The sequence below is a fragment of the Mya arenaria genome, chromosome 1, assembly GCF_026914265.1.
Source record: "Mya arenaria isolate MELC-2E11 chromosome 1, ASM2691426v1".
Lineage (NCBI taxonomy): Eukaryota > Metazoa > Mollusca > Bivalvia > Myida > Myidae > Mya > Mya arenaria.
Genome location: NC_069122.1, coordinates 7,345,288 through 7,372,280, shown reverse-complemented (window position 1 = coordinate 7,372,280; position 26,993 = coordinate 7,345,288). Strand labels below are relative to the sequence as shown.

Here is a 26,993-nt window from a genome sequence, read left to right as displayed (position 1 = left end):
TAATGTTGATAATAACGAACACAAATCTCATCTTCAAATGATGAAACAATACTCGATGGTGTAGAAACTACATGTTTAAAACGGGATGATGTATTTAACATTATTAAATTAAGGGAACAACGATGGATATGTCAAATCTTGGTAAATATAGTAATATAGTAAACACAAAACTATATATATAAGAGAGCGTTTTTGTTCTTAAAAATGTTTCATGAATTACTACTCCATTGGAGCGCAAGGAAGGAGACAGTAAACATGAATTCTAGATTTTTTTCACTCTTACTGGTACTGGACGCCTAAGATTAAATGTTAAATTAACCATTCAAATGCTCAATAATTTGATAATTAGCTATAAATAGCACCTCTAACTTGGTGATAAGATATTAATACTCCCACTAACATATTACGTACAGCAAGTACAGTAAACTTACGACTTCATCCATTGATTGTAATCATTAGAGCATGCTGAAGGTTTTACGTAACACTTCTATTAATAATATCTTTTTATATAAAAGACGGGATCCCAAATTAATAAATGAAAGCATTAGAGGAAATCAGTACTTCAGCAGCTGATAATAAAACGGATATTTTGCATGAGGATTTGTGTCTTATTGTATAATCATAATGGTGATTAAGGTCATATCTCTTGTTTCAACATGTTTTGATCAGAATAACATCAAGTTTAAAAACGATTATATAGCTTACCTAAACTGTACATTAAAAACGAGTATACATTAACAAAATAAAAGGGTAAAATGGAGAAAGGTACGTTTTTATTGTGAATTTCTTATTAATATCTGTTCATAGAGACAGTAATTATTTTACAAACATGTTCAATTGCATTACTTTTCTCATTGCAGATCTACGCGAGGACGATTCCACATTAACATTGGAGGGTAGGTTTTTTATCATTAGAGCGATTTTAATTGTAATTGCTTAGCATAGTTGTTGTTTAATTGATATAGTTCAGATGCCATGACTCATTGAGTCATGTTTGGCAATGAATAAAAAGATGGGATCCCAAGTTTATAATTGAAAGCATGATATTGATAGAGCGGATTACCATTTTGGTTGTGTATTTTTATCTAATTTACTTTGAAATCGATCTAAATTTAGACGTTTTATGTTTCTCGCTCAGGTTTTGCTAAAGAAATCATTTTCTGTATACTGTTGAACAGTGATGTATCTCAATGTTAAACAAAAGATAATGGACTTTTAAAAATGTAATTTCGAATTATGCAATGCATTTTATGTGGAAACAATGAGTTGATATTGAGAAATGACTAAAAGGGTATTTTTGTGTTTTTTGGTCTAGGTGTTCTATTGTCATTAAAACGGCCAAACATACGTTACGACTGCGATCCAGCACGGCGAACACAATTGTTATTATAATTTCGACTGGTTTAAAGTCCCGATCTACAGTGGGACAATGTATTGTGCTTGAATACTTATTGTTTATTATTATTATAAACACATTTGATCATGTAGCTACAACTAGAAAGGACGGTTTGTCGGTTGAAGTGTTAGTTTGTCATTAATACCTCATTTTTGAATATAAATGCGATATGGTGTCCGTATTCAAATGAAAGCAAATTAGATTGAACAAAGTAATAAGACACCCGATGAGGTGTTTCAGAAAGGAAGCTATTGTATATATTCTTCGAACCAAAAAAATATGTTGACTCGTGAAAATAGAGACAGTTGCATTGAGGAAGCTTTTAATCATTAACTGACTGCTTTTCATTACGTAAATCATTTGGGACAAAATACGGTTAGTAAAAAACAAAATATATTGGAAAGGGTTTATATTCTTAAAAATGACTTATGAATTTATAATGTTGAGCGCTCTGCAGGAGATGGTACCTATGAGATTATCTCATTTCCACTGGTACAGTCCGCCTTAGATAAAATGAGACTCGGGAACAATTGGAATGCTTCATATTTTAGTAATTAAATGTAATCAATACCTCTAACGTAATATGTATTGCAAATGCAGTAATCTTACACCTTCATACATTGAATAGAATCATTTCAGCATGCAGTAACACTTCAATTAATGATGGATCCCAAATATTTAATTGAAAATATTTTTGATCACACTTCAGTAGGTGTAACGATCAATGCGTACATTTTTAGGAGTCTGGTAGTCATATAGTATACTGATGTTTCTTTTAGATTATATCACTTGGTTTTGAATTTTAATTTCATAGCCTACAAAAACCGCACATTTAAAACATGTTCAAACTAGCAAAATAAAATGGAAATAATGGAAATTTGTATGGTTTAGTTGGAAATTTCTTAACTTGAGTTAACAATTATATATCGAGACAGTATTTCTTTGGCACACATGCACAATTGTATTATCGTTTTTTATTGCAGAACTACGTGACAAGGTTGCCTCACAGGAAACATTAGAGGGCTTGCATTTTTTAACTTTAGGATGATTTAAATTGTATACGCTAAGCATTGTTGTTGATTATTTGATATTTTCGGATAACACCACTCATATTATGTTTGCAAATAATGTGAGACATTTGATATTTAATTTGCTCTAACAACAATGAGTATAATTCGTTAAAACCTTACCCGGTATAGTAACTGGGGTAGGAGTTCTTCCCCCTGATGACCGTTCTGTTACTAGAATAAGTTAAAACAAAGAAAACATCCCCAAAATTGTACAAGTGCAATTTGAATGTTTAGATACCCTAATTATGTTAGTATACTATCTGATCTAACAGGGGATTGTTGTGCAACCGAAGCAGTCCCCGCCCTTCTAAAAGTGTCGTTATAGATTTTTTTATTTTTCAATGTACTGGGAAAACCCATCAGAAAGCACCATTTGAGACTAAATATAGGCATACCCGCTTTCAAAGTTAAAACCAGATATGTATATAATTTCTAAGTTGCGGCCGGCCCTTGCATTGTGGACTGAAAGGGTTGTATACGTAGGGAAAGGGATTATAAAACAAGATAACAAATAAGAGAAACAAGTAGAAAAAATGGTGACTCCATATTAAATTAATATAATTTAAAGAGTTTATGTACAGAAAAGAAAATATCAAAATAAAACAATAAACTAAATAAAAAAAACTTACTCTCGAAATGTTCAATCCTAAATAATTCTTTGAAAATAATACAGTGCAAACAAAAAGAATCGGCTGGGTCATTTCATATATCTTGCACAACAGCGCCAGTTTATTATAGAAAACGAGAACATCTGAAAATAAATGTCTTGTACGCGTTTGATTCTCAATTAAGGATTCATTTAAGGTATGCGCGATGCTTCCTTAACCTGTAAGGTTGAATCTGAGATTTAAACAACAATTCAGTACAACTTGGACAGGTTTTTACATCTTAAGAGCAATGTTAAGAAATGTTTATGAACTGAAAAAAATATAACTACATTCTTATATCAATATCCACTAGACCTAACTGAAATGCCATCACAAAACAGGCCCCATTTTCTCGAAACATCTTAAGCTTATCAGCATTAGGTACCTTATTTCAATTAGCCAAAATACGTACTTAATTGGATTTCGAGTAATGAAGAATTGTTTATTGTAATTATTTTAAACATAATTCCTTTTTAAAGTCTAAAATCTCTAAAAAATACAATTTGACAAAAACTTATAGGGAAACAAAAATAGTGAGATTAGCTTTATCCTGTATTGTTTTGTGTTTTGCATACTGTAGAACGAAGGTTTTTGGTGAAATGTTGGTGTGTTTCATTAAAGTAATATCAACATTGGTAGAAATGTGTTTAACCTGATCTCGCGTCATGTGCCATCAACAGTTTTAAATTAAATGCAAGTATCTTTTTATTTTTATTATCAACTTTTTCACGATTAAAAGAGATGAAATGATTGGTACAGTTCTTGCACGAATAGTGCCATTTTAAAATCTAGGAATCTCTTCATATGGAAATATATATCAAAACTAACAACATTTTTCATATACATTGCTACAACGGAAGTAGCTGTAACGAAATGCTTACGTCATTTCTTACCATGCTCAGATATATTAAGTTTTCCATATGTTTAATTCTAGGCACATATTCGAGTGGATATTCAAGTAAGTAGAACTACGTATACTATTCACATTATTTACCTTGATAAGATTGGCTTTTATTGCTTAGTAAATTTAAACCTATGTATTTTACAAGTATTATGAAACAAATTATTACATCATTGTATAAATCACTCTCGTTGGCACGATTTTACGCGTTATATGTTTAATTGTAGGTACATATTCGAGTGGATATGCAAGTAGGTAGAATTATGTATGTTATTCACATTATTTACCTTGATAAGATAGGCTTTTATTGTTTAGTAAATTTAAACTTATGTATTTTACAACTATTGTGAAACAAAATTTTACAAAATTATATTGATCACCCATCGTTGGCACAATTTTATGCGAAAATGTGTTCTTGTGTTGTGGGGGAAACCGGAGTACCCCGTGGAAACCCACCTGTCCGGCTTGGTGGTCATAAACCACATGCGCCCAGGCCGGGAATCGAACCCGGTCGCCTAGGTGAGAAGCGAGTGTGCTAACCACTGCTCTAACCAAACAACCATTTTGTTTAGTTGATCAGGACTATTTGGATTTAGAGAAAAACAAAAGTAATAAAATTTTATTGCATGTGTTTCCGTTGTGTATGTGAAGATCTGACCCTCGGGCACGTGCGTAGGCCGGTAACGAGGCTTTGTACCCAAACATAATTGATAATTCTTCCTGCATACCTTAGATTTGATAACTTTTGACTATTTTTAAACCTTTGAACAATACGTGGGTGCGTCGTTGCTTAAGGAAGTCATAACGCTGGTCATAGTTAACGTCATATGCTTTTTCAAACATTTCATCTTTACAGCGTTTGGATGCTTTTGTAATTAGGACTAATAAAAAATTGAACACATTGTTTTGAAATATTATACTTAAATATAAGGTATTTGCGCGCGCTGGTGATACTAATACTAATGGTGTTCAAAAATATAGCTCTTTATATGGCCCAAAACAGCACACAAAATCCCATTATGCCGGTGGTCGCTGCATGATCATTGGTTTTCTTTAAACGTACATTTATAAATATGTTTTCCAATATCTAAAGCTTCCAACACGTAAGCTCCTCCGATGTTCGTTCGTCATGGAATACCCGTTGAAGATCGCAATGTGATTCTTCGAAATGTTAGATATTTGAAAGATGAACTCGATCGTGATGAATTGGTCGACATGTGCTTGACTGAAGGTTTGTTTGACGAAAGAGATGGAGAAGAGCTTGCTGTCATGAGAGCTCGCTATCAAAAGGTGGATATGTTTATGCGAAAGATTTTAAGATGTAAAATACCGGAGGCGTATATGAAACCACGTATGTTTTTAAATGAACTCAACCTGGGATACATCTGTGAGCGTCAGTCAACGTCTTCTCTTGAAGGTGATTGTTTCTTTTGGATGATCTCGATTAAACACGATTTGTTTTAATAAAGTTGACTTGTTAGAGATTAATATTGTTTATTTGTATGTTTGTTTTTAGAATGTGTACCATTATCTGGATAAACAGATATACATGTCAACCTGAAACATCATCAAAGTGCGCTTTTTGAAATGATCGATCCACACAAAGTAGCAGAAACATTGTTGATATACGGAGAGTTATCTCTTGATCAATACGAGGAAATTATTCACCCGACGCTTACTCGACATAAAAGTTGTGTTGCACTTTTAAACTGTATCAAGAACGCATCAGATATTGCACAAACTTACAGCGTGCTGGTTAAAGCGTTAGAAGATGACAGTTATCCGATAGATTTTCTAAAGGAAAGATCGTCGAACAGAAAAGGAATAGGTAAAAACATGTATTCACACAGCAATTTAATGTAGCCATCAATATCGATTTAATTCTTTATTCAAACAAAATAATTTCTGTCGTAGATTTACATGTACAACACTAGTCTTATAAAGAAATATTTTGTTGCAGATTCATTAAAAAACACAGACAAGTTTTGTGCAAAGACACATCAAACATACAGCAGGAACAGAAGACAAACGGACATCTTCTGGCTGTTTCGAAATTGTCCATGGTGAGTTAAATATTAATGATACGAGAACCATAGTTGCATCTATCTGAAACATGTATAAATATATTTAACCTAAAATTGATAAAACGTGTATTTAACTTTTCCGTTAATGCCCTAAATTTTCTAATGAATCATTAAACTTGATCAAGTGTTCTTATTTGTTAAACTATAATATTTGTTCATAACAAATGTGTATAAGTACGCTCATATTTGAAAATCGAAATTTATATGAAAAACTACAGAAAGAAGCACATTAGTCAAGAGTTTAAACACAAGCCCCGTTTATCGGCACAGGGTCAACGCCAAAGACATAGAACACAAAAATCACCAACCAGAAACATAAAAAACAGCACTAAACTCCACAGACAACACTGTACATATATACTTTATGAAACAAATAAAGGGTGTTTATCAAGGATTGTTAGGTACCGCCTTGGAACGGTCAGCAAAATGTAAATTTACTGGGGGTTTAAACTTGTTTGTGTGCACTTTCTTTACTATGAACGGTTTTCTTTTTTTCACCGGTGGTCACATATTTTTTTCAGAAACGGAAACAGTACGAATGACGATAAATATAGAAAACAAAAACTCCGGAAAGGAACAATCAATTGTTGATGCCATTGAACAGTTCGATGTTAAACTGACTATAAACGATCGATTGCTAATTGAAACCAAGTGCTCCTTACTGGAGGCAAAGAAGGGGTCGATCGTTTTTGAGTTAAAAATGAGCAAAAGTGTGTTTCACCAACTGCTTACAAAGCAAAACTTACTCAAATTAGCTACATCTATTACGCAGATAGTATTTACTCACCATGAGGTTTCTGCTTTGATACCAAACATGACGTTTTCGGTCAAGGTACAGTCAGCTCAATCAGAAGAAACAGGTATGATCTTCAAGTTCTTTGTTATAAAGTCTTTACATGTTTCGTTATATTATACTATCCATTCAAATTTTGCATTAAATGTTATGGTACGAGGTATATATTTGGATCTAAATTATACCTATAAGAGTGATAACACTATTACGAGAGTAGCTACAGGAGGATAATGTACCCGCTAATACAAAACATTTCAGATGACGAAAGAAACCCTGATCACGCCAAAACAATTTATTTAAATAAAGAATTCCTGGTGGAGGAAATTGATGTATGGATCTTTATTAACAGCTTGCTTGAGAACGGTATGATATCAAGTGACGAAAAGACCATAATTTGCACGAACTCAAAATCACGACGAGAGCGTACAAGAGCCATGTTGGATATTTTGTTGAAAAAGGATATTGGTGGTATTGATTTATTCCTTGATGACCTCAAGTCAAAAAAGCCTTATGTGTATGCCGTTATTACCGGTGGCCAAAACGAAGGTAAGAAAATCTCATCAAGTGACGCGTGGCGATACAAAGTATTTTGAAAGTGCATTACTGTTCAATTTTGTTTTAATTTGTCGTGAAATCATGTATCGGTATCAGTAAAGTTATTTTCTACGTTATCTCTTTATTTTAAAATTATTAAACATTGATTCGTAGGTAAATGAACATTTCAGTTGTATAGCAGTACATGTATTTTTATTTCCAGATATGACAAAAATCGGTAAAAGCATCGCCGACAATCTTGAGGACTATTACAACGAGTTGAAACGAAACATTTCACCAAGTGTATTTCTTCAATCTTGTAGGCACCTCCTCACTCTGAGTAAATCTGATCTGCAAACACAGAACAGAACAAGGCTTGCTCAGTTAATACTGCAAGATATTATAAAATATGCATCTGCTAAAAACAGGGAACTATTTGTTAGAATTATGGTATACTACGGACAAATACCAGAAACAGTTTTGGAAGAGGCAAGACAACATGACGTCAAGAGGATTGGTATGATTTTATAATTATAGTTTAACCTCAGTGCTGCCTGATGGCTCTAACAGTTCACATTGGACTACGTACACAGTTTATTTATTTACCCTCTGATCCTTCGCGATCGGTTATCAGGCTTTACTCATTCATTTGAATATAGAACTCCGCTTAAGTCGGCTACATCGGGCTCAGACTTTGTCTTTTATATCATTAAAGTCAATGATCAGCAAGCAACTAAAACTAAAAAAATGCTGTGCTGAAACGTTTTAGGCTATATGTGAGACTTTATGAGTTCCAAGAATCCTTTTGTCATGTCATAATTTACTATGCAACATTAATTTGTGGATATATATTCTCAATGCTGCATCAACCGTACGGTATTTTTATGTCGGTACCGTAAATCAAGCCTAGGGTAAATATTTGCTACCAGAGGAACGAATAAGGGCTTATCCTTTATATACTGTTTTACGTTTTACCCGTAATAGTCCAACCTTCATAAAGCTTGAACACCAAAATTAAATCTGGACAGGAACAATATCAGTGATATGCTAAGCTGCAGACGTGTATAAACACATAAACTTAATAACTAAATGAAATTGTTTTGTTTTGATATCAATTTTAAGTTGGCGAACTACACCGTACTTGTATGCAACTTGAAAAGGATATATTGTGTGTTGAACAACTAAATACTTTTTTAAAAGCATGTGAAAGTTAACAATCATATTTATTTGTCTACATACTAGTTATTTCATGTAGATGTATCTTGTATGTATTGTTTGCATACTGTTTCATTTGGTAGTTGAAGAGCATTTGAGTAAATTGTTTTTAAGTTTAGTTTAGAAAGTAATAAAAATACTTTTACTATCTGTACAGTAGCAAAAGCGTTGGCGTCGACCGATTTCCATGTTGACAGAAACTTTCCCAGTAAGCTAGGTTCCTTTCGAATGCGTACTGGAACAGGTAAATGCCACATTGAATTTCATTCAAGTAAAGTAAAATAAATACTATAATATCATAAAGAAAGAAAATAATGATTGTATATAATATTTTAAAACATTCATGGATGAAATATTATGATATCATTGTTATCGTGTTCCTAGTGCTAGTTTTCCTTTTGAGTAAATCAAAATAACAACAACATACTTTTATTGTAAAGTGCTTATTAATGTGATCCTAAATTGTTTGTTCATTTCAGGTGTTTTTCGAAAGCAGTGTCAATTTAATGGATCATTCTGGACTTCTTTATTTGGTCAACGACGAGGGAATATGCCAAACTGAAGAACTGAATATTGTTAGACTCGCTAGAAATCCTAAGATGAATTCCTGTTTTACAATAGAATTGTAAACTACTGGGAGAAACCCAGTTTCGGGCCCTGTTTAATAATAACATGCTTCACAGACCCTTAACGAAAGACTCGCTTAGTGACTTAACAAAACTTCAAATGCATCGAACTATATTCATTATTACATGTCGATTGTTGTTTTAGGCTAAAAATACTATTAAAGCCGTAGTTTCCATCACGTGATGTCCTTCCTCTGTTTGATTGGGCCAACGATATAAAAGCGAAACCGGCAGACAAGACCACTCGGATTCTGTGCACGGTTGTCTTATTTAAACCTTTAAAACATTATATTGTATCGAGGTTGTTAAATAGATGAGGGGGTTTTGGGTTACGTTCTACGGTTTATTTGTAGTGTGGTGACAAAAATAGATGAAGGAAGTCCTGCGTTAGGTTCTACGGTTTATTTATAACGAGATTGTTAAGTAGATGAAGGAAGTACAGGGTTACATTCTACAGTTTATTTGTAATGAGGTTGTTAAGTAGATGAAGGAAGTACTGAGTTACATTCTACAGTTTATTTGTAATGAGGTTGTTAAGTACATAAAGAAAGTCATGGGTTACGTTCAATGTTTTTTGTAATGAGGTTGTTAGGTAGATGAAGGAAGTACTGAGTTACATTCTACAGTTTATTTGTAATGAGGTTGTTAAGTACATAAAGAAAGTCCTGGGTTACGTTCAATGTTTTTTGTAATGAGGTTGTTAGGTATATGAAGGAAGTACTGAGTTACATTCTACAGTTTATTTGTAATGAGGTTGTTAAGTACATAAAGAAAGTCCTGGGTTACGTTCAATGTTTTTTGTAATGAGAGTATTTAAAAGATAAGGGATGTCCTGGGTGACGTTCTACGTGTTATTTAAGGTTGTTACATAGATGTCTGGTTACGTTCTATGGTTTGTTTGAGGTTGTTACATAGATGTCTGGTTACGTTCTATGGTTTGTTTGAGGTTGTTACATAGATGTCTGGTTACATTCTATGGTTTGTTTGAGGTTGTTACATAGATGTCTGGTTACGTTATATGGTTTGTTTGAGGTTGTTACATAGATGTCTGGTTCCTTTCTATAGTTTGTTTTTAAGACCTATAACTAATGTGCCCTGAAGTTTATTAAACAATTAAGTCAATATTCGTCTTGACAACTTGAACTACAGCTATATAGTGTCCTGGTATATATAAACATCGGAAATTAATAGCAAATAGATATATACTCACATTAACAACAATATATATGTATAAAACACTTACGAAACACATCCAACACATGCACAAGTTTACAACAAAATCTACCGATTGTGGATCGACCTAAACACCGTCTCTACCACGACTATGTCCCAGTGCCATCTTCGACAATAAAACTGTTAAACGATAACGATGTGAATTTAGTACAAACCATGCAATACATCATACACTTGAAATAGGGAATATGAAAGCCATGTACAAATAATTTTACTCAAACTGTAAACTAACAAAGCATTGCCCTTTCTTGCAAAAACTAAAAGCTATTTAGGAAAAAAAAATAATCTCAAAATATATTAATACTTTAGCTTTATTATAAATCGATAAGGAAATAACCGACTTCTCCTTCCAAAAAGCCATGTCATTTGACCAATTTAAGTATTAAAACCAGAAAATGCAGAAACTATACGAGTCTGATCGTAAGTAATTACAAACGAAACAGATAATGGTTTAAGGGAAATAATTGGATAGCTCTTGTCAAACTTTAGTATAACAACAACCATATTACTTAAAATTAGTTGAAAATCATTAAATGTTGCAGCCTGTCACAGACTTTCCCTCTTTTTAAAAAAAAAAAATAACTCCTGTCAATTCTACGACATTTCTCAGGTGTAAATGTTAAATCCTGTTAATTGAAACCCAAAACCAGAGCATGTATGTACAATGAAACACTTTGCAATCTCATCCTAAACTGTACTACACAACCTATCTTATAGTATCACTAGCGTTGCTCCCGAACTTATTTTGAAGACTTCCATCTTTTACACTCAAACACAACTTGACTTTTCTTACAAAAACTTCAATAAAGTTATAACGATTTATAGATTAGCATTACATAGCACAATAGTAACAAAAAATCATCAACCACTGCAGATATAAATAGAATAATATTTTACAACTTTTATAATTTCTTATGGTAACAGTGATCTGGAAATTATACATGGCGTTTTAGCTGTTAGTGAATCAGTTTGGGTTTGACATAGGTTTCACGAATTTGTTGTTACAGTTTTAAATAAGATGAAAAGCAGTTTTATCGTCTATCGAAACACCCTCCAGAAGAGATTTCGTTGGTTCGTTCTATCCGAAACCTAGTTCATTTTGAAAAAAACAACGTGGCGAAACCATTTAGTTAAAACAGGCAAACGGCCATCTGCTGTATTATTGTTTTAAAGAAAATCGGCTTTTACGCAGAAGCTCCTACATGTTTTTGAATCTGTACACAAAACCATGCATTTGTTATTTTAAGCAAAACTTTCTGAGCAGGTTTCCAAAGCGCCTTAATCCATGAATACTTATTTGAAAAACTACAGAAATAAGCTCAGTAGCAAAATGTTTAAACATAAACCCGGTTTACTGGCACCGGGTAAACGCCAAAGACATAGAACACAAAAACAAAATATCACAAACAATAAACATGGAAGAACAGCACAAAACTCCACAAACAGCACGGCGCATACATACTATATATAGAAAATAGGTATGTTTATAAATGGCCTTGGAACGGTCAGTAAAATGTAAATTTACTGGGGGTTTAAACTAGTTTACGTGCACAAACCTTACTCTTATCCCAACAATAAAAACGTAAAAAGTAAATCTTATCAAAGTATGCATTAACTTAAGGAAACTTAATAATAAAACAAATAATAATAAACTTATAGGTAAAGTACTTCTATGATTAGAGATCCATTTTCTATCTGCAGACGGAGGAATACAGTTCAGAGCACCTAATGCAAAAACTTTTCAAAGATACGATGCAGTCATTGTTTGAAACTATGAGCATCACAGACAGTCTGTCTTATAAAATAAAAGGTTTAAAGCAACTGTGCACCAGATGATCCATTTGCAAGAAAAAAAAGAAAACTGTCGAAAACAGTTATAAACTTGGTATTTATGTGTACAATTCATTGAAACTTACTAACTGAGGTACCACATAGTTTACAATTTATTTAAGTTTAGTAGTTATTTCGTATTTTTCCATTAAAAATGTTACTGAGTATGTCTACCTAGTAGAATTCATTCCTTATGCGTGATTGGCTAGTCGGTGTTATCACGTGATATTACCGAGTTAGGTGAATAGCTTAATTATGTCACCGAAATAGAGTAAGACGTTGTAGCTCAGTTGAGACAACAATGGAATGCAATTTTGGCGACAAGGGTTCGAACCCGGTTTCCGACACATTTTTACATTTTGTTACTTTTTTTACAATTATGATATCAAAGTGTAACACATTCTATTAAATAATTGTCCTGAGATTCATTACAGAAAAAACCCTCTTTTTTTGGCAATCTCATGTACAGTCCCCAAAATCTGTGTGATCATAGCGTTTTATAATAAAAAGCATCAGTGTACTAAAACTGGGAACAAATAAAGAAAACATTATTAAAAACAAAAGCGACATATATTAGCTAATCTTTTCTTCCAAATGATTACCTATGTAAAATATTTGAAGAAAATGACGTCACATTCCAAACACTCCGAGTCAGCCAAATAAGGTTTTAAATAAAACATGAATTTGCAAAATTTTCATAAAATCAAAGGACTGAAAGCTTAATTATGTAAGGATGCTATATTCAACACTATATTTTGTTTCAGGAATTCATCTTCAAAAACTAGAAGGCAAGTACTCTTCAAAGTATTGCCTTTATATCCACGGTTTAAATAAATTCCAAGTAATTCATTGAGTCTATCTGCCCAACTACCTGCTGGAAATATTTTAATTTTACGAATTTTCTTTAAAACATCACCATATCATATCATAGGGATGAACAATAGTGTTAGCAATCAGCGATTTAAGACTATTGAAGCGATTTGAAACCAAAACTGAAACTAGTTTGGTATCAACAAAGACGCCCCGTTTTGTATTATTTTGGTAAGCATACACGGTTCTTATTGACATCTGATACTCATTCATTGTCATGATACAAGCTTTCGTTTAGTGGGATATTGATGATTAATCGTATTGATCATTTGCTATCTCTACCTACAATAACACTGCAGTATTTCATTCAATCAGGATATTACGTGGAGAAATGGCTTACATCCAAAATTATTTAGTGTGGTTATTATTAGTCTTTTTGGCAATGTTCAAAATAGGTTTAAAAAAATCAAATAGATATTTATCTGATTAAACGGTAAGAAAGATTCAGTGGGTGTCGGATGTTCAAATACCGAAGTTTAAAAAATGTAATATAAGGCATGGGGACAAATCATTCTACCAATAGTGAGTTTTGTTTTATTTTGAATATTTAAATTTTAGAACACATATTTTACTGCTATTAACATGACATTATTTATTCATGTCCTAAAAATACACAATTTATTATCTATTGAATGAAGAAATATGCATCGTATGAAAATTAATGTCAGAAGGTTGTGGCATTGTACTATAGGCTTTTTAGTCACTAATGCCTACGCCGAACACATTATGTCGACCGAAAATTTGATTATATTAATACGGCTTCATTAAATCTATGGTATACGCAACTAACAATTAGAGGGAACATGTTATTTGCCTTAACAAACGTTTACTGACAGTAACTTGTCTTTAATAATAAGTTATAGCATGCAGCATATTTACTAACTTTTAAAGTGGTTATCATTATTTAAAATATTGATAAAATGATTGGTCGTATTTGTTCGTCAGTTTATTCTGTATGTACGCAGCAGGGCATTCTTAAGTGCATGCGCTCTTAAAGCGTGATCAAACTGAAAAAATGCGAGAAATCCTTTATTAGCATCAACACTTTAGATACAGAATATTACATTGAGAACTTCCTATGAGAATGAACTTGTGTATATGCGAGCGAATTTTCATTTTTCGATGTCAATTAAAAAGAAGAATGTTAGACACCGCCAATTTTGACACCTCTAGAATTAAGTCATTGCCTTTTTAATGGTGACCTACATATGAAGGAGATATCAATACAGTACTTAATAAGACTCTCCCAAAGGCAGCTTATGTCGGACTTGTGCCATACCGTCTTAAGAGCCATTTTGTTTTTATCTTTTAATCCCCCTTTGCAAGACATTGAAACCCCCACCTCGATGTTTATGAAATTTTGTGCTGTCTAAGTCAATCGGCGAACTCTAATAGAACGATCGAAAATAATATGCACGTACTTATTGTAATGTCCCGCTACGGAAACCTCTATCTGTTTTGCTTAAAAAAGCTGTTCAACGTTTAGATGACAAACAATAGGTGAACGGTCGCCAAGCGGTTACTGGCCACTCTCCATGTTGATAAAATGTGTGTTTGGTTACTGCAACCATAAGGACGTCACGTATGGATATAATCAACGGAAGTGAAGCAAATTCGCCGCGTCTTGTAAATGTTATTTTTCTTTTAAAAATAAACTTTATATTTTCAATTTACATACCATTTTTTGTAAACAAGATTGAACATAAAGATAATTGGGCGCATATTAACATTTATGTTAATTTCTTTACATATAGAACTTAGTTCCTGGTACCAAATGCTTACATAATATAAAATACACCTTATACCAACTCTGTATAAATTAACTTGTTTTGTGCGATACTATGTCCATGCGATTTTCAATTTATTAGAAAAACAGACACTTGAAGAATATCGGGTCTGGTAATTGTAAATATATATGTCATTTAACATCTTTGCTGTGTTAATTAAAGTTGTTTTTTTCTACACATTTCTTCAAAACCTTTTTAAAATGAAAATGCAGGTACAATTAAACAATGATGACTAAAAGGACAGTAAACGAATGAAAAATACAGGGACAAATGCAGTAGTCTAACATTAAGCCCAGATCCTTTTTAAATACGCAATGATGAAGGATATATAATGGCAAACAGATGGACTCATTACACCACAAGAAAACAAGCAAATTACACACATACAAATATATCATTTAGGTAGAAACCAAGTTTAACGAAAAACGACATTTTTAAGTCTAAAGTCTAGTCTTTTACTATGATCCCGAAATCATTTTAAAGAAGCAAACCCAAATCTAACATTATGTTTCTTCAATCTCAGTAGTTATAATGCCAACAGAAACTGCCCTTATGGTTCATATACGGCAGCAAAACAATTGAGGGATACTAAACTTATTCGATGGCTGAAACAGTTATGTGAAGTTATTCTATTCACTATTGTAGTTTTGGCAGGAGATCAAGCAAATCGATCCGAGACGGAGCTGTCATTTGCCACAAGACGCCAAATATCGGACGCTGAATATCACATAGATTCCGAAAGTATTCTAAGACAACAAAGTGGTCAAGAGGTTCGACAGACCCAGACTTCAAGAAACGGTAGCTAAAATACGCATCGTAAAATATCAAAATAAATCATAATGGTTATATGACTATTCAAATGTTTTCTCAGAGTTTACTTTGAAAACATATTCACATCATTTTACAATTTTGTTAAACGATCTTAATATTTTCTATGAGCACGAGAGGAGGCTTTTTGCCACATGTTTTTCGGTAAATTAAGGAAACATACTGCCTGTTTCACATTTTCCACCAATGAATCACATAAAAACAACATATTTACGAATCCTTTAAAAATATTATAAGACTGAGATGAAATACAACATCATAAGTATTTTTTTCCATTTGGTCGTTACGTCGCAGTTGCCTTGATGACGTCAAGATTTCATGTTTCGGTGATGGCCTCATTTAATTTAATGAATAACAAAACGTATTGAAACATGTTTTAAACATTATGTCTTCCAACGATTAGATGGATACTTATCAACTCTATTCAAATAAAGATATGTGATAAAATGAAAGGAGCAATAATAAGTATTACTAATGAAGCTATATTTTTTATAGACTTAAACTTTAATATCCCGTCAGTGAAAATGTTTATCGGCTTTCAATAAGTACAACGCCTAATCATTAAGAATTGCAGTTTTGCAACTTAACCAGCATGACATCCTAATAAGGTTCCCTGCCTGCTGAAAACATTATATGTGTAGATCATATTAATTTAAATGAGAGCTGGCTTCGCTGGACCTGCTCTTCTTAATCATAAAAATTCCACACTGCTATATGCGTGTTAGTATTTTTTTATAATTAAAACTAGTAGATCAGTTTCTGTAGTATTTCATATAAATGTTAATATTAATTAAACAAATATGCAAAAATGCTCGCAGTTGTTTTTTGGTAATTTATATGTTCAGTTTGACGTCCAATCTGTATGTATCTTCGGTGTTTTCCGACAATTTTCGTTATTGTTCGGCTACTTTATGTATATATGACACACCCAATACAAAATAAATATTCTCTTTAAAATGATTTATTTATAATTATTACCAAAAAATATCTGCGCACTTATTAAGCGATTGACGCATTGCTAATCTTTAAAACGAATCATATCTAATATTACAGTGTCAAGTGGGTATCACAGCTATACAACAGAATTGGAAGATGGTAAGTTGACATATTAGTTGATCGAAAGTTACCTGATTCATGCTAATCATCATCATCATCATCATCATCATCATCATCATCATCATCATCATCATCAACATCATCATCGTCATCATCATCATCATCATCATTACATTATCATCATAATCATCACCATCATCATCATTATCATCATCATCATCATCATCATCATCATCATCATCATCATCATCATCATCATCATCATCATCATCACCATAAACATAAACATAATGTTAATGATAATGATTTAGAATTATGTTTTTACTTTAGTTTTTGTATTATAAATTATAAAACGAAAAATGAAAAAAAAAATCATTAATACGTATACGCCCCTATCTGTTTTGAAAAAGTTTAATACAAACATAAAACAACAACACTACAGGTAGTTGTCCTCAGTCAAAATTTAACTAATGTATTGTTTTAAGGACAAGGCCCAGATATTAAATAGTGAATGCAAAAAATAGTCACTATTTTGCCAATTCATCGCACCATGTTGATTGTGATTTTTGTGTGTGTTCTATGTCTTTGGCGTTTACTCTATTAAAATGGGTTTATGTTTAAACTGACGGCTACTGAGCTTGTTTCTGTAGTTTTTCATATCAATTTTGACTCATTTCTATCAGTTCAGTTTCTAACATTTTGAACGTTTGAACGTGTGAGAGCAATTTCAAATGTGTGTTCCATGTAATGCATATTTACGTAAGACATTATAAACAAACTTTTTGTTTATTTGATGTGCTAGAGTATATACTTCAATAATTTTCAATAAGGTCATAAACATTGCATTGAAGGAGATCAATCGCAAACAATGATTCCATTAGCCGCTGACTGTTTCATTGAACAAAAATGCGTTGCAGGTGGACAATGCGAGCAAGGGGCTCGACCAAAAACCTCAACAAATGGTAAATAACTATTTATGTCTCTAAGCTATCATATTTTAATTTGTTAGCAACAATTCAAGTATTAATAAATATAAGAACATAATTTTCGCACTTAAACATAAAATACTCTTACGTCACCTTAACCTTAATACAATATATCACCTTATCAGCGTAAGTCGTATATCAAAATGATCAGTGTTTAAACATTTAAAGACTTGCCAATTGCATGGGTAAAACAAATATTCGGCAGTATGAAGGGTTGATAAATTGATTTGAAAATTCGATAAATGACACGTTTATTATTTGAATAATGTTTAAAAATAAGCTTGACTTCACACCATTGGCACATGTCCAGATAATGTTATTTCAATCCGTATTTTATCATGATTGATAGGATCTAGGAGTTGACGGTCTTTGCTTATACATTTTGATAAAAACCGTACATGTGTACTTACGATTGTTCAAATGTATATAAAGCAGTGTTTATATATTCATGCTTAACACTAACAAAGGTTATTCATATCATTTTACACACAAAGTAAGGTTTCAAAAATACCCATTGATGATTCTTATGCCTGGCGAAATAAGACAGTTTATTTCCTTAATAAAGTAAATAAAACAGTGCAACCAGCTCCCGATAATAAGGGGATAACAAATTCTGATAATCACCATAACTTTTAAAACAACTCTCACGCTTGTATGAAAAAAGTGCAGTATTTTACTACATATTATTCTTTATTATAGACTCGCTTGATGAGAATTCCCTAGAAGACAGCAGCATTGATAGTGAAACCGAAAATGCGGACTATAAAGACCAAATCATTGAACACTACCGTTTTTTGAAGGACAACCTTGATGCAGACAGTGCACTAGATGTTTTAGTGCCGTTTTTCTCAGAAAGAGATTTAGAGGATATCAATGCTATCGGACCGCGATACAGAAAAGTTGATAAAATGTTGCAAAAACTATTGCGACTTCCACGGGGATCTGACGCGTTCCATGCTTTAAAGGAATCCTTCGAAACAAATGGCAATTCATTTATCAATGACGAACTTCAGAAACAAGTTCATCGCACATGTAATTACCCTAACCATATTTTATATTGTAGGCATTAAAAATCTTCAATCTTCAATACCATGTTTTCAACATTCTAAATATATCTATAAATATATAAGAAACAATGTACATTTACAAATATAAAATGCATATGAGCTGTCACTGTTGTGATGAAAGCTTCCATCATGAATACGATTTAAACAATTAAGTACAAACCATGCTTATAGCCACAAGGGAAGCGCCCAAATGACCGACCGAAAAACACAAAACCGTAAACAGACCACACAAGCGTTAAAATAGCTTTATCAATAAATGATGGTATAACACGTTTGCGTTTGCAATTGAACATATTTCAAAATAAATTCATTCCCTTCCGTTAACGTATGTATTTGTTTTAAGCTTATTAAGCTTCTGTAGTTTGACAATGGAATACTCAATTGATCAATGAGTATTTTCAGTACGATACTTATTTTCTCTTTGTTTAGATAAGTGTATGTTTAACAGTTATCTGTAGATTATCGCTTGCTGAACAAATATATTTTACACTTTTTAGCAACGAAAGGGTAACTTTCCAAATGAACTTATCACACTTTAATGTTTTAAGCATCCCGTTCACTGTCACTTACGACAGAAGAGAAAAGAAAAAAAATGAGAAAGTACAAAACACGTCTGATGGACGAAATAGACCCGCAATATGCGCACGAATTCTTTTTGATGAGAAAGGCGATAACATTGGACGATTATATAGATATAGATGATGAACCAACATCAAAACAAAAACAACAATTGCTTGAACATATTGACAGAAGTTTGCCAAAATGCTTCGACGTGCTTATAGAGTATCTGTTGGAAAAACAACAAAAGGAGACAAAAGACGCTACAGTCTCGAGAACCAACTGTCTTGCGTTTCTCTTATCGAGGCCATGGGCAGAAGGTATGTTAATACCAGAGACTCTTTCTCGCGAATGCTTTTATTAAGATATGCTGTAATGATAAAAATGATAGGTATACTTGGATGAAAATATTCTTAAGATGTGAATTAACTTTCGTCAAGGATTCCTTCATAGATAATGTATATTAATAACATGATGACTACTTCAAAAACATTAAACACACTAAAGATATGATTTAGTACGTAACACATTACTTTCATAGAAATGCGTTATGTCGGTGTATGAAAACATTTGGTCGGTGCAATGGTTGCTGAGTCTGAATGTTTTTATGATACTTTTTAGAAACGACACACACGTCCGTGAGGAGTAAAACGACAAAGAAATCTACTTTTAAACGCCATATAAAACGAGAATCTAATCAACGTAGACCCTGGCTTCGTACCATAAAATCAGGTATGACTCGTTTAAACATCTTCAGACAGCAATAAAAAAATACTTCTTTTGGCCTAAACCGTCATACATACTGGGGTAGGTATGAATAGCTTTCGTTTAACTTTATATCATTACCTCTTAATTCCGTGGTGGAAAACGAAATAGAAAATGAATACCGGAAATGTTTACACAGCTTCCGGTTCTCAAGTATTGTTACGAGTCAGTCGGGAAATGTTTAGACAGCTTCCGGTTGTCAAGTATTGTTATGAGTCAGTCGGGAAATGTTTACAAAGCTTTCGGGCCTCAAGTATTGGTATGAGTCAGTCGGGAAATGTTTACAAAGCTTTCGGGCCTCAAGTATTGTTATGATTCAGTCGGGAAATGTTTACACAGCTTTCGGGTCTCAAGTATTGTTATGAGTCAGTCGGGAAAAGTTTAACAAACAATTTATTCATTGTGGCCTCAATAATGCTCCAATAGACTACAATTATTACTGACATGTACGTACTTTACTATCCAACGATCAAAAAGTGGATAAGGTAAAGTCAAACAAAGAAGTTTTTAATGGTAGCCTTATTTCAAAAAGAGCGCCTTGCAGGATGCAAATGAAACAGCATTTTATCAGAGGGCAAAGTATTTTTGTCTGTGAAATATATACACAATAAGCTGTAGTTATAAATCATATCTTCGTTATCGTTATGGCTCCGAATTAGGGCGTGAAGTTATGCATTAGTTATAGACATAAGTCGATTTCTGTTTTTTTTTTAAATGACCAAATACTTATTTGCTCGATTCTCTTTCTACAATTTGAATGTTTCCCAACGTCACAATGATCCTTAACTTAGTGTGGTCCTTGATTGATGGATTTATGATTGTTTGAAAAACAACGGCGAAATACGTGTGTGTCCGATATCTACTACTGTCCGAACTCTAAACCAAAACTGGTAATGGAAAAAAAAATCTCATAAAGCCTATATCTTCTTTCAGGAGCTGAGTTCAAGCTTCATATCATATTGCCGGATTCAGAAGTTTCAGAAAGAGTTGTTGAGTGCTTAAATGAGGCGCACATTAAGCTCGAATTAAATGACGAACTGATACTATTGAAGTCATGTTCGATCAAGTCGTCTTCTTCTGGTTCAATTGTGATTTGGTTTAAGAAGTTTAGAGATCAGGTCCGCAACCTTTTCGAAACAGATGAATTAGCATTCATAACGAATATAACTGAACTGATTTTTAACCACAGAGCGGTGTCGGCAATTATTCCAAGAGGAAACGTGAAGTTTGACGTACAGCTTGAATTGCACAAGTCTTCAGGTATGTTTTGACATATCATATTTCGATATATCACTAACGACATGTTACTGTGCATACATGAACATTTTGATAACACTTTTATGAACTATAATATTCACACGGCAGCCCAATGATTTACATTTGTGAAACTGATTTTTACAAGTGCATATTATTTATCTGTTACTAAACCATGAACTTTTTGTAACCCGTTCAATTAAAGAAATGCGCGAGTCTAATCTTGCATGGGGATGCCAAGTTGCGTTGAAATATAACCTTATCAGATTGAAACTCGTGAATGTTGGTATGATGAAAGGTCATGATATAAAAGAGCCATACAATAATATTTACATTCGCCTAGTCCTTTGTGTAGATAAAACTTGATGTTTTTTTATTGTATAACACGCATGGTATTATGACCTCATTGTTTATTTAAATATGTCGCTCTAATTGAATAAGCGCGACGTCGTTTAACCACTGATATACGACGTTACAAAATCATCTATTCTTTTATTCAACCGTATCTTGTTTGTTACACTTCTTTAAAAAATATTCAATTGCAGATGATAATGCTAATGTTTAATAAGAGCTAGTATGCTTCATGGTATTTGCTCGCGTGCCCTACTGAGTTCATATAACATATACGCAAGAAAAAATGCGATAAATCCTTCAGTAACGCAAAAATGCCTGATTTAAGTATGAAACATTAAAAGACCGCCTGTTGCTACCTGAATAAATCCAAAACAAGGACAATAAATAAAGATACTATTTCATACATATTACTTTTAGAAAAGATTACTGTTTCCATTTCTGAACGGATACAATGCTATAGACAGTTTCTTATCGAGGAGCTAGACGGACAAAAACTTCTTGCATATCTCAGACAAAGGTCAGATGTTTCAACTGATGAGGAAAGATTCATTATGAAACAAACTTCCCGACGATCCCGTTTGTCAGCAATACTAGACATTGTACTCAGAAAAGAACCTTCAGATCTTGAAGACTTTCGATCCTACCTCGAGAAATATGCAAACAGTATCTATGAACTTATGTGGCCCTCAATCGAGAAAGGTTACCATTTATTAAAAATAATTAATTCTTTAATATTGTTATTTATATGTGTGTTATATGAGTTTTTGCTCCGTCGATTTATGTAAAAATGATATATTTTAAGAACGAGTACTGTAATGCTATTAAGTATATCTAACTTAGTTACCTTTTAAAACTTTATTTAATTGACAACGATTGTGAAGAGAGTTGTATGCTGATAAATTCTAAATATGCGCAAAATAATATCATTAATACATTGTTTGAACTACATTCAAGTGTTCTCGCATTTTTGTTTTTGTGTTTTGCTAGATGTTGATGGTACTATTACTATATTTTAGACACTGAGCGATATGTAACTTCGATGGAAATGGACCTTGATCAGCTTTACCTAGGACTCGTAGACAGAATGCAACCTTCGATTTTCCTCAGATTCGATGAAGATTTTCATATGCCGAGACCTTTAGTGGATGAGTTACTGAGAAATCCCAACAAAATTAATCAGGCAAAAATGATTCTACAACATGTTTTATGCCAGAATAAAACAACGAGACGTCAGTTTGTTCAAATGCTTTTATTTTACCAACAACTAAATAGAGGGGATCTGCAGAGGCCACAACGACCTCTACCATTAGGTATATTTACATATTCACATTATTGTTATTGTATACACTTTGTTCCATAGTTATAGTTTGTGTTGATATGGAAATATTGCCACTACATATTGTCATACCTATGATCTTGTATAACAGTTCACAAGAGAAGGAACACTACACACATTCGAAGAACAAAGTTACCGAGTCTCCATACAGCGCCCGACAGATTACCAATACAACTTGGAAAATTCTGTTTACAGTCATCGAAGGGTAATTTTTCTCAGCATTGAATTATCCTATTTTTTATTCCAGTTATTTAGTCCTTTCTTATAATTGTGTTTGAAATAATTTTGAGTATGTATTGTATATAAATTATTCAAAATTGATATCATTCTACATATTTAACTTCGTAAACACAAGGAAAGTCGATAACCTTGCAGGTGTTTTAAAAACACCACGCTATGTGCAAGTAGCCAGTTCCAGCGACGCAGGAACTCCACTGTCCCATTTAGCAAAATCCTCCTACGGAACGGGTAAGATGGAATTATTACTCGTCAGTTCAATCATTACTTTAAGGTATTTGTGCTGTCCTTTTTATTTCTTATTACTCTAGAAAGATTATGTTGAAACAGTGTATGTGTAGATACTAATTAATCTTTAATGAATGTCTTTTTGTTTCTTAAATAGGCCATACAACAAACATAGAAATACATGGACATGCTTGTGAACTTAAGAAAAGAGGCCCTATAAGGTCAACACACATTTTCAGTGGGGAATTAGATGATACAAGCACACATGTTGATAGGTATTTGAGTTATATTGTGTGTTTTTGTTTAGCTGATTGGTTATAAATGCACTTATATCGAGTGTCGATGAAGTGGATCATATATATATATATATATAATATAATGTAATACACTCCTATATTTTATTATTTCCTTCACATCTTAGTAAACATTCTTATCCAGCTACAAACCATTAGACTTAGTACATAAAACGTATTCACAAATCATTTAAAGTGACGCTTATTCAAAATAAATACATACACATGTAAACTAAACATACATTTTAAGTGATAAAATTTTACTTCTTACCAAATGATGCATTTATGAAAAGTATTAATTACTGAAAACACGATTGTATCCAAGTATTTAAAAGCTGAACACGCAAAGATATTATATGATTGTTGAGTGGTAAAATATTTACTGTGATCTACTATCATCTCATAAGGTAGAAATACCGTGCTTTCCGCACCCTTTTCCAAATTCAACTTGGTATCCTTCATAATAAAAACATTGTTTTCGACATTTATGTGTCTTTATTTGTACATTTGTTTTAATTGTGGTAAATTGTATTTGAGAGTAAAGTGCATCTTTAATTAGCTTCATTATTTTGGTAGCAGTCACAGATCAGACATGCCAGTCCTTAATTGTACGTTTGTGGTTTAAAATGACCCACAGCTTTTGACTTGCTTACGAAAAGAATGAGCATCATATAAAACAACGTTTAATGGTATTTTTTTGCATTTTTGTTTAACTTTAGCTAAACTCGTATGCATAAAAGCAATGTGTTATTCCAATTTTGATTTTACAACATCTCTACATGTCAGTTGTTAAGTTGTTTTAACTTGTCTGCGTTTTTATAACACAATTAAAACAACATGACATCGTTAATATTATTAATGATCCCGATCGAGCTAACTAAACATGTGTTATCTATTGCTAATTGCTATTGTAAATGGTAAAGTATTATGTTTTGGGTTTTACAGATGGCGCAATGCAAGATGGTAATACAAAACGAAAACAATGTCAGAACTCGCTTCCTTCTGACAAAGTCGACTCCGTCTATGGAAGGCTTATGGTGTATCTGCCAATGAAATATCCGATCGGCATTAAAGTTGTATGAAACGCTTCACCTTATACCAAATATTGCTCAAAAAAGAAGGATTTGCAAAGCTTAATAATATTATAAGTGAGTTTAGGCGGGCTGTACTTGTTTTGTCCTTGATGTCAACATTGAACTAACATTAGAATGCGCTATGACGTCAGAGGACAGCATCACACATGTTATTTGATAAAATGTACAATGATGCGTTTTTCTAGGATTATTTTTGCAAAAATATTTACATTAAGGTATGACAGAAAGAACATCATTTGTTTTTGGTTCGTTTAAGACATCCATCCCTCGCAACGTTATAATGTGTTTGGCTGTTGCGTTGATGATTTTCAATTTATCATGTTCATTCTAAAGAGTGCAAACTATAATTTAATATTTTTCGAGTTGGTTGCTCCGCATTCTAGTTATATAAAACCTAGCGACTATATCTTGTTTATTTATTTTGTTTTGATTTGTTTATACGAATGGAGATTGCATAATACAAATTATAGTTTGACAAATATAAATAATACTAAAACATCTTTGAGCTACTGTATGTTATGGCCACATTGGTCTATAGGTTCAAGAATACAGACAAACAATACATCTAATATATACAATCATGTGTCGAATGGTTCTAGATTTACAAGCAATGTTCATCATTTAGATTTTTAATATTGGCTATGTTCCAATGGAATGCAATGGAATGATCTCATCGTGCCTCTAAATAAACATTATTGTTCCGCTGTGTTTTAAGATCATACGTCACCTTGTCTTCCGATTGTGTAAGTCTTTTAAATGTCAATATTATAATATGTTTTAAACGTTTAAATATCTTTACATATCTACATATTTACATTGTGCTGCTAGATACCTGTCTTCTTAAAATAAATGTATTATGTACGCTAAATAAATACCTCAAGGGATCGAGCGGTAATTGAAGGAATGTATTTTGGGTTTTGATAGTAGATTGAAACAACTATGGAATGTTAAGGAGGTCAAGTTGGATAATAAGTTGTTTGGTTAAATTTCAGTATGTTGTTTTTTCTGACTTTTTTATTTGTGCCATTCTTACCATTTATTTCTCTGTATTCTTCGTGTTCCAAAATCATTTCTTCAAATGTATTGTCAAACGCTTTCTTCAATTATGTATTTAATGATTTCTTTGTGTGTTATAAAATATCTTCAAATTATTTATTTGATGATTTCTTCAAAAGTTCATTTTTTATGAAAACAAAATCAATATTGTGATCATTGCTGCAATGCAGATTGCAAAAAAACCCATTTAATTTATATTCATAATGCATTGCCTTTTTCAAGTCAAGGGAATGAAATCTTACAAGAAATGAAATAAGTAGTCGCAAATTATCTGTAGGGAAATAATCAAATGATACTATTTAACTCGAGACGGAAAGAAATGATCAATTTTTTATCAACGTTTTCCACTCTTTCATGGATATGCATGAACTAAACCGCATGATAAAACATCAGTACTTACAAAATAATATTGACTTCAAAAAGGTATTTAAAATGGAATTTTAAACCGACACTGTGATAATGTCATAAAAAGGTGATATCAACTTTAAGGAAATTTATATGGGTCATATTACATTTAGCCAGTTCTGTTCACATGGGTAGGTTCTTCATTAATACTGTCAAATACATTAAAGTTTATCAAAACTTTACTAAATAGTTATATAATACCTAACATAATGACGATCTTTCTTTACCTATATAAGTGACAGTAGGCATTATTTTTAACATCTAGATAGTGACTGACTTTACGGCCCACTGAAGATTATATGTATGTAACAGCTGAGTCGACCTTACTAGACCGTATTATAAGACAAGAATATCGTCCGAATTAAACATTGCTTGATTTACAGAAGGAGATGTCATTCATGTAGGACACCACTTGCTATCTTAGGTACAAATTGCGGTATAATATAAGAAATAGTGCAGATAACCTTGGATCATCTTACGTAATTTTGAC

The 26,993-nt window shown here is 32.5% G+C and overlaps 1 protein-coding gene across 5 annotated transcripts; it reads left to right on the top strand.

Moving 5' to 3' along the window:
• On the top strand, positions 1-26,187 carry LOC128238523 (uncharacterized). 5 transcript variants are annotated; one of them, XM_052954550.1, is made up of 15 exons: positions 1-141; positions 861-896; positions 15,632-15,784; positions 16,868-16,909; positions 17,788-17,832; positions 18,556-18,888; positions 19,472-19,801; positions 20,103-20,213; positions 21,180-21,506; positions 22,272-22,553; positions 22,871-23,164; positions 23,282-23,395; positions 23,566-23,658; positions 23,813-23,930; positions 24,894-26,187. In XM_052954550.1, exons 1-15 carry the CDS (start codon positions 123-125, stop codon positions 24,913-24,915), a joined length of 2,319 nt encoding a protein of 772 aa, XP_052810510.1. In that variant the 5' UTR covers positions 1-122; the 3' UTR covers positions 24,916-26,187. The 5 variants fall into 5 exon arrangements, 4 of the variants coding, with proteins under 4 accessions (XP_052810510.1, XP_052810483.1, XP_052810492.1 ...); XM_052954523.1 differs by having other exon boundaries at positions 17,722-17,832; XM_052954532.1 differs by lacking the exon at positions 1-141 and adding an exon at positions 646-765 and having other exon boundaries at positions 17,722-17,832.
• The last annotated feature ends 806 nt before the right edge of the window (positions 26,188-26,993 follow it).

What these genes read in the sequence shown, in the direction of transcription:
- LOC128238523 (XM_052954523.1), top strand. An exon ending in ATCGAGGCCATGGGCAGAAG is followed by an intron (nt 19,802 to 20,102) that starts GTATGTTAATAC and finishes GATACTTTTTAG; the next exon opens with AAACGACACACACGTCCGTG. An exon ending in ACAAGCACACATGTTGATAG is followed by an intron (nt 23,931 to 24,893) that starts GTATTTGAGTTA and finishes TGGGTTTTACAG; the next exon opens with ATGGCGCAATGCAAGATGGT.